General features: G+C 43.1%; 1 protein-coding gene across 4 annotated transcripts; it reads left to right on the plus strand.

Moving 5' to 3' along the window:
* The first annotated feature begins 615 nt into the window (after positions 1–615).
* On the plus strand, positions 616–13,936 carry jade1 (jade family PHD finger 1). 4 transcript variants are annotated; one of them, XM_080871664.1, is made up of 11 exons: positions 616–739; positions 2,371–2,453; positions 3,469–3,536; positions 4,218–4,375; positions 5,668–5,852; positions 6,739–6,950; positions 7,431–7,598; positions 7,878–7,994; positions 9,034–9,627; positions 11,229–11,346; positions 12,038–13,936. In XM_080871664.1, the coding sequence occupies exons 2-11, from the start codon at positions 2,378–2,380 to the stop codon at positions 13,081–13,083; spliced, it is 2,742 nt and encodes a 913-aa protein (XP_080727790.1). In that variant the 5' UTR covers positions 616–739; positions 2,371–2,377; the 3' UTR covers positions 13,084–13,936. The 4 variants fall into 4 exon arrangements, with proteins under 4 accessions (XP_080727790.1, XP_080727792.1, XP_080727789.1 ...); XM_080871666.1 differs by lacking the exon at positions 616–739 and adding an exon at positions 912–927; XM_080871663.1 differs by lacking the exon at positions 616–739 and adding an exon at positions 980–1,812.

Genomic DNA, 13,936 nt, shown 5'->3' on the forward strand with positions numbered 1-13,936 from the left:
AACTATGCAAAGTATAATAAAATACTTCATTTCACTGAGATATTTTCTTTTGCCTTTTATTCAGCTATTCTGCGTTAACGGGACTATTTTATTAAAGGCTATTTTCAGTGTTTTGCTTTCTGTAACTTGCAAGTTTCCTAGCTTCTGGGATAAATATTCAGATATTATCAAACTGCTTTCATAAATGAGCTGATACAGTATGTTGTAAATAATATCGAAGAGCACAGAAAGAAACACAAAAAGGGGCGTATCAGTAAAGAAAGTGATTATATTGATCTAGGAAACCTTTACGAAGGGAAGAAAATGTGTCCTTTTCTCACTAAATGTTTGTTTTTATGTTGCTGATGGTCTGTCCCTGTAGTGTGTGGTGTCCTTGACAGAAAGCAGAGACTTTGTTGTCAGTAGAAACCCTCCGTCGTACACACTTGGGAAAGAATTATGCACACATTATTATGGTTTGTTGACACTCAAACTGGCAACCGGGTAACGTGGGTTGTTACCGAGGCTGTGGAAACTTCTTGTTTTTTCCTGCAGTGATCTGTTGTCGGATTACTGCTACCAGTTTCGGTTTTGCTGCCCTCTAGCGGCCGATGCACATAGCTGCGTGTGTGCAGAGTAATCTCCTCCCCAGCCGCCACTGTGTTTGTGTATGTGGAATGCGGGTCAAGCGGAACTCAAGGCAAAAACTGCGCTTCGCTTCAAACTCAAAACAGCGGCTCGCATCGGCCTGACGTGCTCTGTACGTACTATGCAATTTATTTAAACTCTACGCTGTTTTAATTCAGGTGCATATGTACCAGAATTATTTTATCTAGACATTTGAGCGAGTTTATATTTCTAGTATGGACGTACTAGCAGTCCGCTAGGAAAACGCGACATCGTCATTTAAAATGGCGCCAAAGATTAACCTCAACCAGTGGACCGCTGGTAAACCTACCACACTGTGCCCTGCTGGTTAGCTGCATAGTAGCGAAAAGGCAGTGTTGTATTAACGATGAGTTTAAATTCACGTGTTGTTTTTGATTTGGTGTAGTTTGTTTTGCACAAGAATTGACCCTTAACCTTTGACAGCGCGCTGTCTGTGCCGTGGGATTTAGTGAGTGGCACCGTAGAACCCTGTGTTATGTTAGCAACATCGGCTAATAATGCTAAACACAATCTACATTACGTGTAGCCTCCAGCTAACTAGTTAGCCGGTGTGCTAACCAACAACGTCAGCGAAACATAAGGTGTACAATGACTTTAGACAACAAAATTAAATATTCGTGATACGAATTAGTATCCATATGTTCTGTTTATTAAGTTAACTTATTTGTATATAGCGAATGTTGTTGCTAACTTAAAAAAATATAAACATGCCAATTTGAGGCGCCGGTTAGGGATGGGCCTTATGTTACATAACGGAAATAGGAGATTAGCAACCAGGCTAACATTAGCCATGTAGAGTTGCAATGTGACTTAAAAAAATGCAACGCTCCGTGGTCTGCTTAGAACTTGCATCCGTATCCTTATAACACAAGGCTGCCAGAATAGCACCGGGGAGCATTTGTTTTGATCAGCTGGTGGCTTGAGCTAGTTTCTCGTAATTTAGCTCGTACTTTCTGCAGCCTGCTTGCTGGAAGGAGGGGCGTCGCACAGACCCTGGCTAGCCTGCATTTAGCCTAGCCAGCTAAATTAGGGTTAGCACCTTTCTCCCTATGCGGGTTGGCGGCGGATTCTGAGAAATTTCCTCCTGTGCTCTTGGGAGTTGAGACTCCGTGCACGGGCAGCCTGATCTTATAACAGTGTTGCTTCCTGTCAGTGCAGCATGCGGTAACTTCTTCTCGAGCAGTGCCTGGTGCGTGCGTGCGTGTGTGTTTATACAGCCATGCTGGCTGATCAGGACGGAAACCGGTGGGATAGTGACAAGTTCTTGGACTGTTGTTGTGCTTCGTTCTCATATGGCAGAAGTGATAATTTAGCACTAGCATGGCAGTGATTTAAATATTGATTGATCCACTTTTGCCCCCCCCCCCCCACTGTTGGGAACATATTTCACCACAACATGATCGTTTTCTCAGATTTTGCATAATCAATACATCATACCACCGTGTTTAGCTGCAGTGAATTGCAGCTAATTGATAATACCCAGAAGAATATTTTTGGTCAACATGTTTGCTTTTGGTAATGGTGTAACTGAGCATGATTTGGTTACAGCATTGTGCAAAGCCACTCACCAAAAGTAGCATTTACTAACTGACTCGACTTTCTTTGTGTGAGGGGTTTTAAGGCAGCCTATTAATCTTACTACCAAATCTTTTCCACAGTTGTTTATCGTGTACCTTTTCATCCTCCCATTCTGTATCTCCACCTCATTTCTTGTTTGTGAAGTGCCCTTATGCCGGAGCTCCGCAGACAGGTGACAATGAAGAGAAGCAGACACCCCAGCAGCAGCGATGACTCGGACAATGGAAGTAAGCAAAAATATTGTCTCTGCTGACTCATTCATACCAAGTCCACATATAGATGGGAATGAGGGTTGGCACAACCCTGCCAGCACAAGTGCCAAGCACCGAGATAAGTTCAGACAAAGCGAATGACTTCATGAAGTCTGGCTATTTTTAGAAGTAAAAGTAAAGTCTTTTGACAGCTTCCTTGATAACCATGACACTTTTGCTTTGCAGTTAGACTTGAAAATGTATCTCTAATGTTATTGGTGTCAGTGTGAGTAAGTCTGTACTTCCATGTTCAGGAAAGAAGAAAAGAAAGAGAAACAAGTGCAGTAGATGGACAAACATAAAGGAAAAGCAAAAGAAGTCATGTAGTCCGAGAAACAGGAGACAGAGTAGGGACAGGAGGAATGTTTGGACCTTTAAAGACATCCTGGCAGGTCAGGCAGATGGTCTCAAATCTGAGAACAGCTTGCAGTTGTTGGTTTCCCTCAGAGGTTGGACTTTTACCACATTGTTTAAAATGCTGCCCGGAGCTGTAAATTACAGAAAGCAAAGTACATGCTTCATTATGACTGAGCATTCGTATCATTTTGCCATCTGTTATAAAAACAAACCCCAAGCGCTTACTGGAAATTGCTTTTAGCCTGGTCTGTTTTAGGGTTTTATTAGACAGACAAGTTAAAATATTTAATGCCATAAAGCACACCACAATGATCAATCACTTTTTATTGTGGTTCTTGCAGTTGATTTAAAAAATCAGAACAAAAAAACCCCATTTTGATCATCAATTTCATACCTGGCCCAAAGTCAAATTGGCGACTCTAGCTGATAAAATGAAATTGAAAACAGAAAATGTCAGTTGCCCCAGTTTGACTATCCAAATGAGCCAGGCGTTTCTCTCAAGTTTCCCCTCATTGGGGGAAATCCAGACGTATTTAATGGTGTGAAGTTGTTTATTAGAAAATCAGCAGACTTGGGCTGATGCTCAAAGAAGAAATGTGGGTCTGTACAACAGTTTGTGGTGTTTCTGTTTCAGGTAATTCCACCTGCTGGTCCCAGCATTCATCGCAGCACAGGAGGTGGACTGGGCAGAAACCCTCTGAGGTACGCATTTGGTCTCAAACTATTTATTGTGGTTTTTAAAAGGTTGCTGTAAAACTTGAAATGTGTAGATTATAATTAATGGCCCTTCTTTTTTGTCAGTCTTGTACTCTGGGATCGTACTTTAGATTTTAACTAAAGACGTGTATATGTGGCTGACAAATGAATGTGAAAATGAAAGGACCAGCTGGCAGCACATCTGTAAAATAAATGTTTATGTGGTTGTTTATACGTGTAAGAAAAGACGTGCTATCTTGGACCCACACTCCAAGTGTGTCCTTGAGATGAAAGCACGTTTGCTGTTATCTACTGTACAGTCTGTGGACTTGGTCCCTGCAGTCCACTGTGTCCTCCCTTTCACTAGAGAGCCAATCAAATTAAAGCAAAACAATGACTTGAGCCAATGCAGGATCCTAATTTGCTGTCTTTAGCTGTGAGGGTCAGTGTGGTCGATTATTTTTCCCTTCCTTTTTTTTTTAACCTGTTCAAACAGTGATATACGTTTTCATACATTCTATATTTATTTATCAGTTGCTTTGCAAAAATGTAATTTAGCGAACCTTCAGCTTTCTTCTTTAAGCTGATTGAAGTTCTTGACGCTGTTGCAGAGACGAGCTTTGTTTTGCAGCAGTTTTCTCTGAAATCTCATTATACACTTAGCAATGTTCATGTTATGTGCTGCAGGTTTTCAGGACGGACCTGATCACGGCCATGAAAGTGCACGACTCGTATCAGCTGAACACCGAGGACTACTACGTCCTAGCTGACCCATGGAGGCAGGAGTGGGAGAAGGGCGTCCAGGTCCCCGTCAGCCCCCACTCCATCCCACAGCCTGTTGTGAGGTAGGAAATAAAAGTAACACATTCAATCTCACTCATAGTTCACTTCAGTGAATAAGAGGCAGCGTAGCTGATGGAGACTTTGACACTTCTAGCCCTTTCCCACTTGTACCCACTTGGGTTGGCTCGACTGGCCTTGGTTTTTATGGTTTTCGATTAGGTGGTAGAACCTGAAACTGTGTACTTAAAAAAAAAAAAAAATGTTTTAAATACCTACTCGACTGGGCTTCTGAGCAGTGCAAAAACGTGATGTCAATTGGCTAGTCAGTGGTGTAACTCAATGAGTCATGAGAGCACGCCTTTACGAAAATCAAAACTGCCATTTTTGAAACCGAGCAACAAATGAAATGGCTACACAAAAAACCCACAGTGGTCCCAGAGTGACAAAAAGCTATACACCGAGCAGCAGGTATGCCATCGCCTTGACGTTCTCCATTGCTTTGGTGTTTGTGTGATGTACAATGAAGTCACGAGACCACGTTGCTATAACAACCCAGCATTAGGTGATACTCGGCTGTAACGGAAAACGTCTGAAACAGAGTCGAGTCAAGCTGAGGCTCCAAGTGATTTAGCACAGCCTGTGTAGAGGTAGATCAAAATATCAAGCTGATGGTGCTAAAATATCACCTTGGAAACCTGTATTGTTTTATCTGTCGACCACTGAGTGCTGAAGGGTTTTCGTGGTTCAGAATTTGCCTTTAGGGGATGTCAGTGAGCAAACACAGTCCGTGTATGATAAAGGCAGCGAGTCTGTATCATCCTGCCTAACAGACATTGATGCATTTCAAGAAAATATGAGTAAACGAAACCCTTATTAACAAAACATTTTTAGAATGCTGGTGAGTTTCTGGTTAAAGCCTCTTTGAGGGGACACCAGAAATCCCGCCGTGCAGGAAATACCCTTCTAACAAAATTACAGCAGAGAAATGTTACAGTGTTACTAATTTAGTAACAGTGTTTCCATTCATTTGTATGACCATGAAAGATAATCTTTTACCATCCTGTCTACTGTTCATCAGTATCAGAATTGTAAATATTACATGTTTTATAAATTTGAGGGCTGTTTAAGTGCAAACCAGGAAATCGCATCCTTTTTGAAAGTGTCATTGAAAAGAAAAGTCCTTGAATGCCTTAAAAAGTCCAGAGGTGCTTTTGGGTCGGCTAGGAGCTACTGTAAAGCCTGCCGTACATGTTAGACCACCAGTTGTTGGTTAATAATGTATAGTTCGATTAAACATGCTACCATAGTGTACTGCATGTGCACGATAGTGAATGTGAAGGTCTCGGTTGTGCAGGGTGCTGTCCGAGAAAGGAAAGGAGACGATGTTTGGTAGGCCAAAGAAGTTGATCCGGACATCAGGCACAGAAGTGCTCGGCTACGTGGACATCCGCACGCTGGCGGAGGGGATGTGTCGCTACGACCTGAACGAGGAAGACGTGGCCTGGCTGCAGGTCATAAATGAAGAGTTTACAGAGATGGGTGAGTCACTGAGTACATATTTGTTCTGTAGCTGCTTGTTTGATGGTTAAATCTGTAAGTTATTTTTAGGCTCAGGAACTGAATATAGTTGTTTCTTTTGTTTTTTGTTGTATCAAATGAAATGAAACAGAGCAGATGAAAGCGTTTTAAAGCTGTGTCCACAGCTGCAAGGTCTGAGATGTTGACATCAAGCTTTACACTCTGTCAGCCTGCTTGTTTGCCATCAGTATTCAGTGAAGTTCATTGAAAGATTAGTATTATTATCTATGTATTTATTATAGATCCTTGTTGTATAAACAGACGTGCAGTACAGGTTTGCAGTCACAAAGCTATTTTCTTCAGAAGGAGCGTGAGCTGAGAGACGCAGAGAGCCAGCGAAATCTGTCCTGTTCATCTTTCTTGTCCTTGACACCCTCATAACCTCTCCTGTGCTCCTTCAGCTGCAAGCTGTGTTTATATACAGACTTGGTTTTTGGGTCCAGTTTGTATTTTGAGTAAAGAGTCCGGCTTTTTTTTAGGCTTCTTGTGTTACTGCACTGCTGTTTCCAGTTTCTTTTTGATAACTCTCAGTGTTGTATGTGTTATTGAGCATTTTGTGTCTTCTGTCTGCTTTTAGATGGATGGAAAATGTAGGTGTAATTACAAATTAAAAGCCAAACAAAAAGGGCATTTACTCAGCCCACAGAGAAATATTGATGCTTAAATTGTAGTGAAATTGAAGATGATAAAACCCAGACTCTCCTGCAGGAGGCAGATTTATTTTTTTTTCATCACTGCAGTCTGATCATATTGTCTAACCAAAAGTGTAAGAGAGCATCAACAAATAAGGTAACTTTATAATACCGGTAGATCAGGACATCTTTATTCATGTATATTTTTTCCCCAGCTATTCCGCCACTGGATGAAATCACCATGGAGCGTGTGATGGAAGAGTTTGAGCGCTGCTGCCACGAAAACATGACGCACGCCATGGAGACCGAGGAGGGGTTAGGCATCGAGTATGACGAGGATGTGGTGTGCGATGTTTGCCAGTCACCTGACGGGGAGGACAACAACGAGATGGTGTTCTGTGACAAGTGCAACATCTGCGTTCACCAGGTCAGCCGTCATCTCCCTTTAAAATGAGAAAAAAACACAGCAGACAGAGGACAAATCTGTCATAATTCCCACAGAATATTGTTCTAAATCTGTTAATGTGCGATATGAAGTCAAATCTGTTTTCTTTTGTCAGTTTTAAACTTTTCCCTGTCTAGTAAAAATATATGAAGTCACTCCCATTGAATAAACTGGCTGCGTATTGCTAACGTCAACAGTTATTTAACTTTTTGTACATGAAAGGACTCAAAATAAAATTCTTCCCGTTTTAATGTTTCCTGTAGGGGAAAAAGATGGATTTTGTTAACTTGTTCAAAGAAAAAAGAAAGTTGCAAGATTTTAGAGATTCGTCTCACTGAGGCAAAAAAAGCGACTTGTCTTATATTTTCGGTTTGCTTTTCATGTGACACACCTACTTCCTGTCTGCGCCGTCATTTCTGCTTGCTTTCTGGAAACTGAGCCACTGTTTGGGTTTCTTTTCAGGCGTGTTACGGCATCCAGAAAGTCCCTAAGGGCAGCTGGTTGTGTCGGATCTGTGCCCTCGGCATCCTGCCAAAGTGCCAGTTGTGTCCCAAAAAGGGCGGAGCCATGAAGCCCACCCGAAGTGGAACTAAGTGGGTCCACGTCAGCTGTGCCTTGTGGATTCCAGAGGTGAAGATCAGTCATAATTTCTGTTTTTTAATCAAATGGTCATTGTGGGACTCTAGTAGCCTCTACTCTTCTTCTGATTGGCTGCTCCTGACAGCTGCTTGTCTTGTTAAGAGTCGTAGGTTTTGATCCCACTTGTTTAAAATGTTGGTAACCATTTTGACACACATGGCAGTGACACTGTGTCTAAGACCACTCTGCATGTACTTGCATTTGTCAACACCATGTGCGCTGACGTTTGAGCAACTCGTGTCCTCTTTGTGTGTTAAACCCTCTGTGCAGGTGAGCATTGGGAATCCAGAGAAGATGGAGCCGATCACCAATGTGTCCCATATTCCCAGCAACAGATGGGCTCTGATCTGCTGCCTCTGCAAAGAGAAGACTGGCGCATGCATTCAGGTTATTAACAATCCACGGTTCATTTAATGTGAAAAGCTCATCCAGCACGTGTCAGTAACTCAGACTACGGGAGGAGATTTCCACAGTGTGGGCATTATTGATCCACACCGGGTGAAAGGATGCATCAGTGTTCTTCAGTTTACATGTACTGGAAATCAAGGCAGTGACTTCACACCTCAGCAGGGTGGAGGCTTAAAGGCACAGCAGATCACCCAGCAGTGAAATGTTTTAGTGTGTGGTTTTAGATTTTGTGTTAAACATGTTAAATTCACAATAGTAACAACATAAAAGTAAGGCAGGAAGACAATTTGACACACAGCAGATCTGGACTGAGTGATATGGAGAAAGAAATGATCTCTGTGTATATTTAGGCTGAATGTTGGTGCATGATATATGTGTTGGTAGTGTGAGATATCAGCGCTGTGTGGATGGGCATCCGCCCTAAAAACTGTGCCAAATCAAATATGCGGATCCACCCGCTGCGGCAACCCTGTAGGAAATACGAGGGCAGCTGAAAGTACATCACACTGAGATGGCACAATCATCAAAATTCTTTCTGATACAATTTTCAGAAACCTTAGTGATGTCATTCATAACATTTTGATATATTTGACTGTTTTCACTTCTTATTAAGCTGAAGGTACTTCTGTTTGTTTGAAGTGGGTTTGTATGAGAGCCTGAGTCACAGCAAGTAGAGGGCTGGAGTGTTACTTTGGTATTTGATTGGTTTATTTTGATCAATTAAATACCTGTATGTTGTTTTTGCTGCCCCCAAATGGCAAAACACAGAATTGCAGGTTTAAAGAATAACTAGAGAAGAAATTTGATGTTTCTGATGCTAGAGATTCTTTTTGGTTTGTGTCTCAGGCTGTGCTTTGGTGAATTTGACATCTTTGACAGCATTTCAGTTTTGGCATTTTTAAGTAATAAGTTTTTTTTGTTGTTGTTGTTGTTTTATTTAATTATATATTATATTTCCTGTAGGAATGGGGGACAAAAAAACTAATTTTAGTAAACATTTTTCTGTTTGTTTCTTTAGTGTTCAGCAAAAAATTGCCGGACTTCCTTCCACGTGACGTGCGGCCTCCACGCCAACCTTGAAATGAACACTATCCTCACAGATGACGATGAGGTCAAGTTCAAGTCTTACTGCCCCAAACATTCTGGGCTTGAGGGTGACGAGTCCAGGGACCGCGACTCGGGTGACGAGGAGAAGGAGAGTGCCAGAGACAAGAAGGGCAGGAGGAGAGTGAAGGTGTTAGAGGAGGAAGATGCTGCCTCCCCCTCTTCATCTTCCTGTGTGGCCCCTCAGCTCATCGATAGAGCACTGACCAACCCAGAGGCACTCAGCAAGGAAGAGAAGAGAGTCAACCTCCGCAAACTGAAGCTGCAAGAGATGGAGGAAGAGTTCTACCAGTTTGTAGACGTGGAGGAGGTAACTAGTAACTTGAAGCTGGTGCCTGAGGTGGTGGACTTTCTCTATCAGTACTGGAAACTGAAACGCAAAGCCAACTTCAACCAGCCGCTTCTCACGCCCAAAAAAGACGAAGAGGAGAGCCTGGCACGGCGCGAGCAAGAGGTGCTGCTGCGCCGCCTGCAGCTCTTCACACACCTCCGACAAGATCTGGAGCGGGTAGGTTTTGACTCCACCTGCAGCAGGACTCACAGGCGCAAAGACAACAGCGGAGGCAAGAAGAGAAATGTTATGAAGAGCAGGGGATGACGAGAGAAACGCTTAAATGCAGTTCAATAAATTCTCAGTGCAACATAAAAGTCTGCTGCTTATAGAGGAGAGGAGGGCTGCTGGTCATTTATTTATTTAAAAACCAAAACAAACAGGCTTGATAAAGTCCACAGAGGGCCTTTCATTAGTACAGCAGACATAACTGCTTGTATAGGTACATTTATTCTACCATAACCATCTTTTAAAAGCTGGACAAAACTCTTCTAAGATGACTGATGTTATATAGAATGGACCTTTGGCACTGTGAGCCAGCTCTGTGGTAAAAAACATGGAACAACAATCTTTACCATGCGCTGCATGAAACTACACGATCACTAGCGGTTTATAATGCTTCTTCAATATCTAATCAGCAGGTTTGCCTACTGACTGTGATCCACAGTATTGCTGTATGAGGCTTTAAATGAAAAAATGTGCTCTCGGTGCTGAGTTTGGTTGTGAGAGCTGCCATCTTTACCACATTTGGTGGTGAAATATTCCAGCCCTAAATCGACCTTCTGCAGGTCTCCAAACATTGAAGCATTAATTTTTAGAAAACCAAATACAATCACTAAGCTGATGGATGTAATTATCCTGCTGTATTTCAAATCCAGCCTGACAGAGTAAGTCACACTAAAGAGTAAAAACAAACAGTTCAAGTGTCATGACTTAAAATAGTTTATCTTCAGTTGCTCTGCTGATATCTGTCCTCTTATATTTTCTGAACACAGCAGGCTAAATCCTTCTCACCCTCTTGCCCTCTGCTGTTGAGACGTTTGGACTGGCTAGTGTTACATTAGCCCAGCCAGTAGTGCTGAGCCTAAAAACTGTCCTGGTAGACACACACAAGCTAGTTGCTGTTTGACCTTGAAACAAAGACAAGTTTAAGTGAGACATTCAAGAAGTTTATGCTCTCTGTGGGCCAGGTGAGGCCCAGGTGAGACATTAGTACTTTTCTGCAGGGGTACTCAGTTGTGTCAGGGAAAGGAAAGCTGGTTATGGCTCCAGTGTTTATATTGACAGTCTGTCTGGTTAGTTAGCTGTGTGCTGTGAGGTTGATCCCAGATTACATTATCACAAACACAAAACATCTGGTTCAACACATCTTAGGTTACGTTACAAATACCAGAGTCTCTGTTACAGAGTGCTGTGGATGAGTCACTCTGTCGGGAAACCTGTTTACACAAACGACCAGGTTGACGTCTCCATAAAGTATATTTAACTGGTTAATCCCATCATTCTAAAACGGATTAAAAATATATTTTGTGTTACTATCACATAACTTGACTGAACTTGGTCAAGTTTCCTGTTTTTGTTTTCCTCTTCTTCTGTAATTGTGAAATCTTATCCAGGTTTCTGAAGTTGGGATATCAGGTTTGTTTGTAGAAATGCAGAAATGAGGCACTTGCTCACGACAATTAAGTCAGCAGAAGTGAAAAGACAGCACGAGCCGTAGTTGTTGTAGGATGCAATCTGATAAAAGCGTGACTAAAGAAGCTGCTAATGCTCCACAGGTTCGTAACCTGACCTACATGGTGACTCGGAGAGAGAAGATGAAGCGGTCGTTGTGGAAAGTCCAGGAGCAGATCTTCCAGCACCAGGTCCGATTGCTTGACCACGAGCTGCTCAGCGGTGAGTCCATGAGATGAACAAACTGTTAACAGGTTTGCATGTGGTAGCTTCCACATGAACTTTGCATTCATGTTAGTAAACCTAGCTAGTAGACGGTGTGTCCCATCAGCTTTCTCAGGTCTGCAGGTGAGAAAGCTGCACGTTACAAACTGCAACCGCCTGCAGTTCGTAACGTGTTGAGATATTTTGTATTGAATTATAAAAGTGTGTTTCTGCACACACGACTTCTGATGTGGGGTTTGGTCATTTCTGTATATTTGCACCCAGCAACTATTTGCTGAGCTGATTGAAAGGCCATCAGTAGGCGACGTGTTACAGGCTACGTCAAGTAGATCTTTCTGGATTTCCTTGATGGCGTCGCTGATCGCACGTGGAAACTTTGGCGAGAGAAGAGCAGAAATTAGGATGTGACTTGCACACAGGTCATGTTCCTCATCCTATTCCCAGGTCTGATTCGTGCTCAGTAATAAGTCAGCACAATGTTAAAGCTACTTCCTGTATCAAAAGACTACAAATGTTTGCTACATACTAAAAAAATTGAACTGGTGCTCACAGCAAAGCCCTGCGTTCTGCTGTTGGCCTTTACCTGAGGATAGAAATATTAGAAAAAGCAACTAATTTGGCTGGTTGATAATTACAGATAGTTACCTCTCATGTTTTAATAAACCTGTATGTTTTTTGTGTGTTTCAGGCGATCCTTCAGCAAAGGATCTGGAAAAGCTGTTCTCTCTGGGCTGGTTATCGTCTCAGGGCTCCCAGTCTAGCTCCTCCTGGAGCCCCTCTGGACTGAAGACCAAACGAAAGGAAAAAAGGAAAAGCAGCGAGAGAAAAAGCCTGCCCAACTCACCGCACACTCAAAAGAAAGACAATCTGAGCAAGGCATCGGAGACGAGAGATAGCAAAAGTTCCCAGATCAAAGAGGCCGCAGCCATGGAGGCCAGAATCCAACACATCAGCCAGGAGACACCGTTTAAAAAACTCCCAAAGCCAGAGGTCATTCAGGAACCAGCCGTCGGCAAACTGCCCAAGCATGAGAGCCGGAAAGGCCCGAGAAGGGAGGCTGCGGAGCCCGAACTGGAAGCGAGACGAAAACGGGATATTGAGCATGAGCAGGAGGAGAAGAGGAGGAAAAAGGGGAATGATTCCACAGAAAGCTTCACCAGTCAGGGGAAGAACAGGTTTGGGTCAAAGCATCTGGAGAAAACGGTGTCCATCAGACTGGTAGACATCAGAAACTCTGACTCAGACAACTACTTCATAGATGAAGGGATCAAAAGAAGCCCGGTCTCTCCGGATGTGACGAGCAACACTAAATGTAACAAAGCCAGCACGGTGTCAGACACCGCTCCCAGCGCCAAGACCAACGGCTGGCTGAGGAGAGCCTCGGCCGACAGCTCCCACGCATCTAACGGTCCCGAGGCTGCACAGCTGAGAAGCTGGGGGAAGTTCAGGATCCCAAAGAGGAGCGAGAAACCCGCAAGTATAACGGAGCAAAAGCAGGCGGAGCTACACAAGCCCCTGCTCAGGCCACTGACCAACACGCCCAAGCCGTCGTACCCCAGGACCCGACTGCGCACGGGGACGGAAAACGAGGACTACACGTCTGACTCCAAGGCGGGCGACGGCGAGCTGGAGCCCTGCCTGAAACGATGCCACTCACACCAGCTGAGAGGCGACTCGTCACTCAGCCGCCGCTACGTCTCTGACATCATTCGCCGGGGCGTCCTGGCGTCCTGATGACGGAACAACTCTTAGAAATTAAGCTGCACTGTGTTGTTCGGAGAAGAACGACAGCCGCTCTTTGTACCTTTATTTTTCTCTAAATCCTAAACAAAACAAATAAGGCTAGAGTAAAAACAGAGCTGATATTTATTTTTTATTTGTAACATATGTAAAACTGGGAAATATTTTATTTTATTTTGTGCTAGTTCTTTTTTTTTTCCTTTCCTCAGAATAGAAAGATGTCAAGTTGCCACTTAATCGCTCGCTCAGATATAAACAAGCAATAGCATCAAAGTTGGGATTGTTGCTTGGGACCATAAGCTTGCTATGTCTTTTCTTTTCGTCTCTAGTATTAAACTCGGCCATGAGTCAGTTGCACTTAGTGGAAGAATCAGAAGCAGGTAATCCTCAGTCATACTGTCAGTGATCAGGACTGCATAGGCCTTCTTTTTAATTAATCAGGCTTCATCGGACCTCGACCGCTTCAAAGAGGAGGTCAAACTGCCCTTTTAACGCTGTTTAAACGGAGTACTTCTTCAGTCTGTGGTTGTCCTACGCGATGACGCCGGGTGGGGGTGGGTGGGTTGGCAAACTGAAACAGGAATTCAGAATGTTTTACTCGTCATCAGCACTTAAGTGTAATTTGAACTGCGATCGTATCCATCATGTGCCTAACTTTTATTTGAAGCGTTTGCACTACGAGAGGACGGCACAGGTGTGAGTAGAGTTATTTTTACACTGAATAATTAAAACAAACAAAAAAAGAAAGCGTTTTGTACCCTTGGCCGCTGCTGTACTACTGTTATGCAAAATATTATTTTTTTGTTGTTGTCTTAAAGAGGAATAAAAACTCTGCTGGACTGAAAAA

This window comes from Rhamphochromis sp. 'chilingali', assembly GCF_963969265.1.
Source record: "Rhamphochromis sp. 'chilingali' genome assembly, chromosome: 21".
In the NCBI taxonomy this organism is placed as follows: Eukaryota; Metazoa; Chordata; class Actinopteri; order Cichliformes; family Cichlidae; genus Rhamphochromis; species Rhamphochromis sp. 'chilingali'.

Coding starts and splice junctions, on each gene's coding strand:
- jade1 (XM_080871663.1), top strand. Junction 9,628..11,228: donor TCCGACAAGATCTGGAGCGG/GTAGGTTTTGAC, acceptor AATGCTCCACAG/GTTCGTAACCTGACCTACAT. Junction 11,347..12,037: donor TGACCACGAGCTGCTCAGCG/GTGAGTCCATGA, acceptor TGTGTGTTTCAG/GCGATCCTTCAGCAAAGGAT.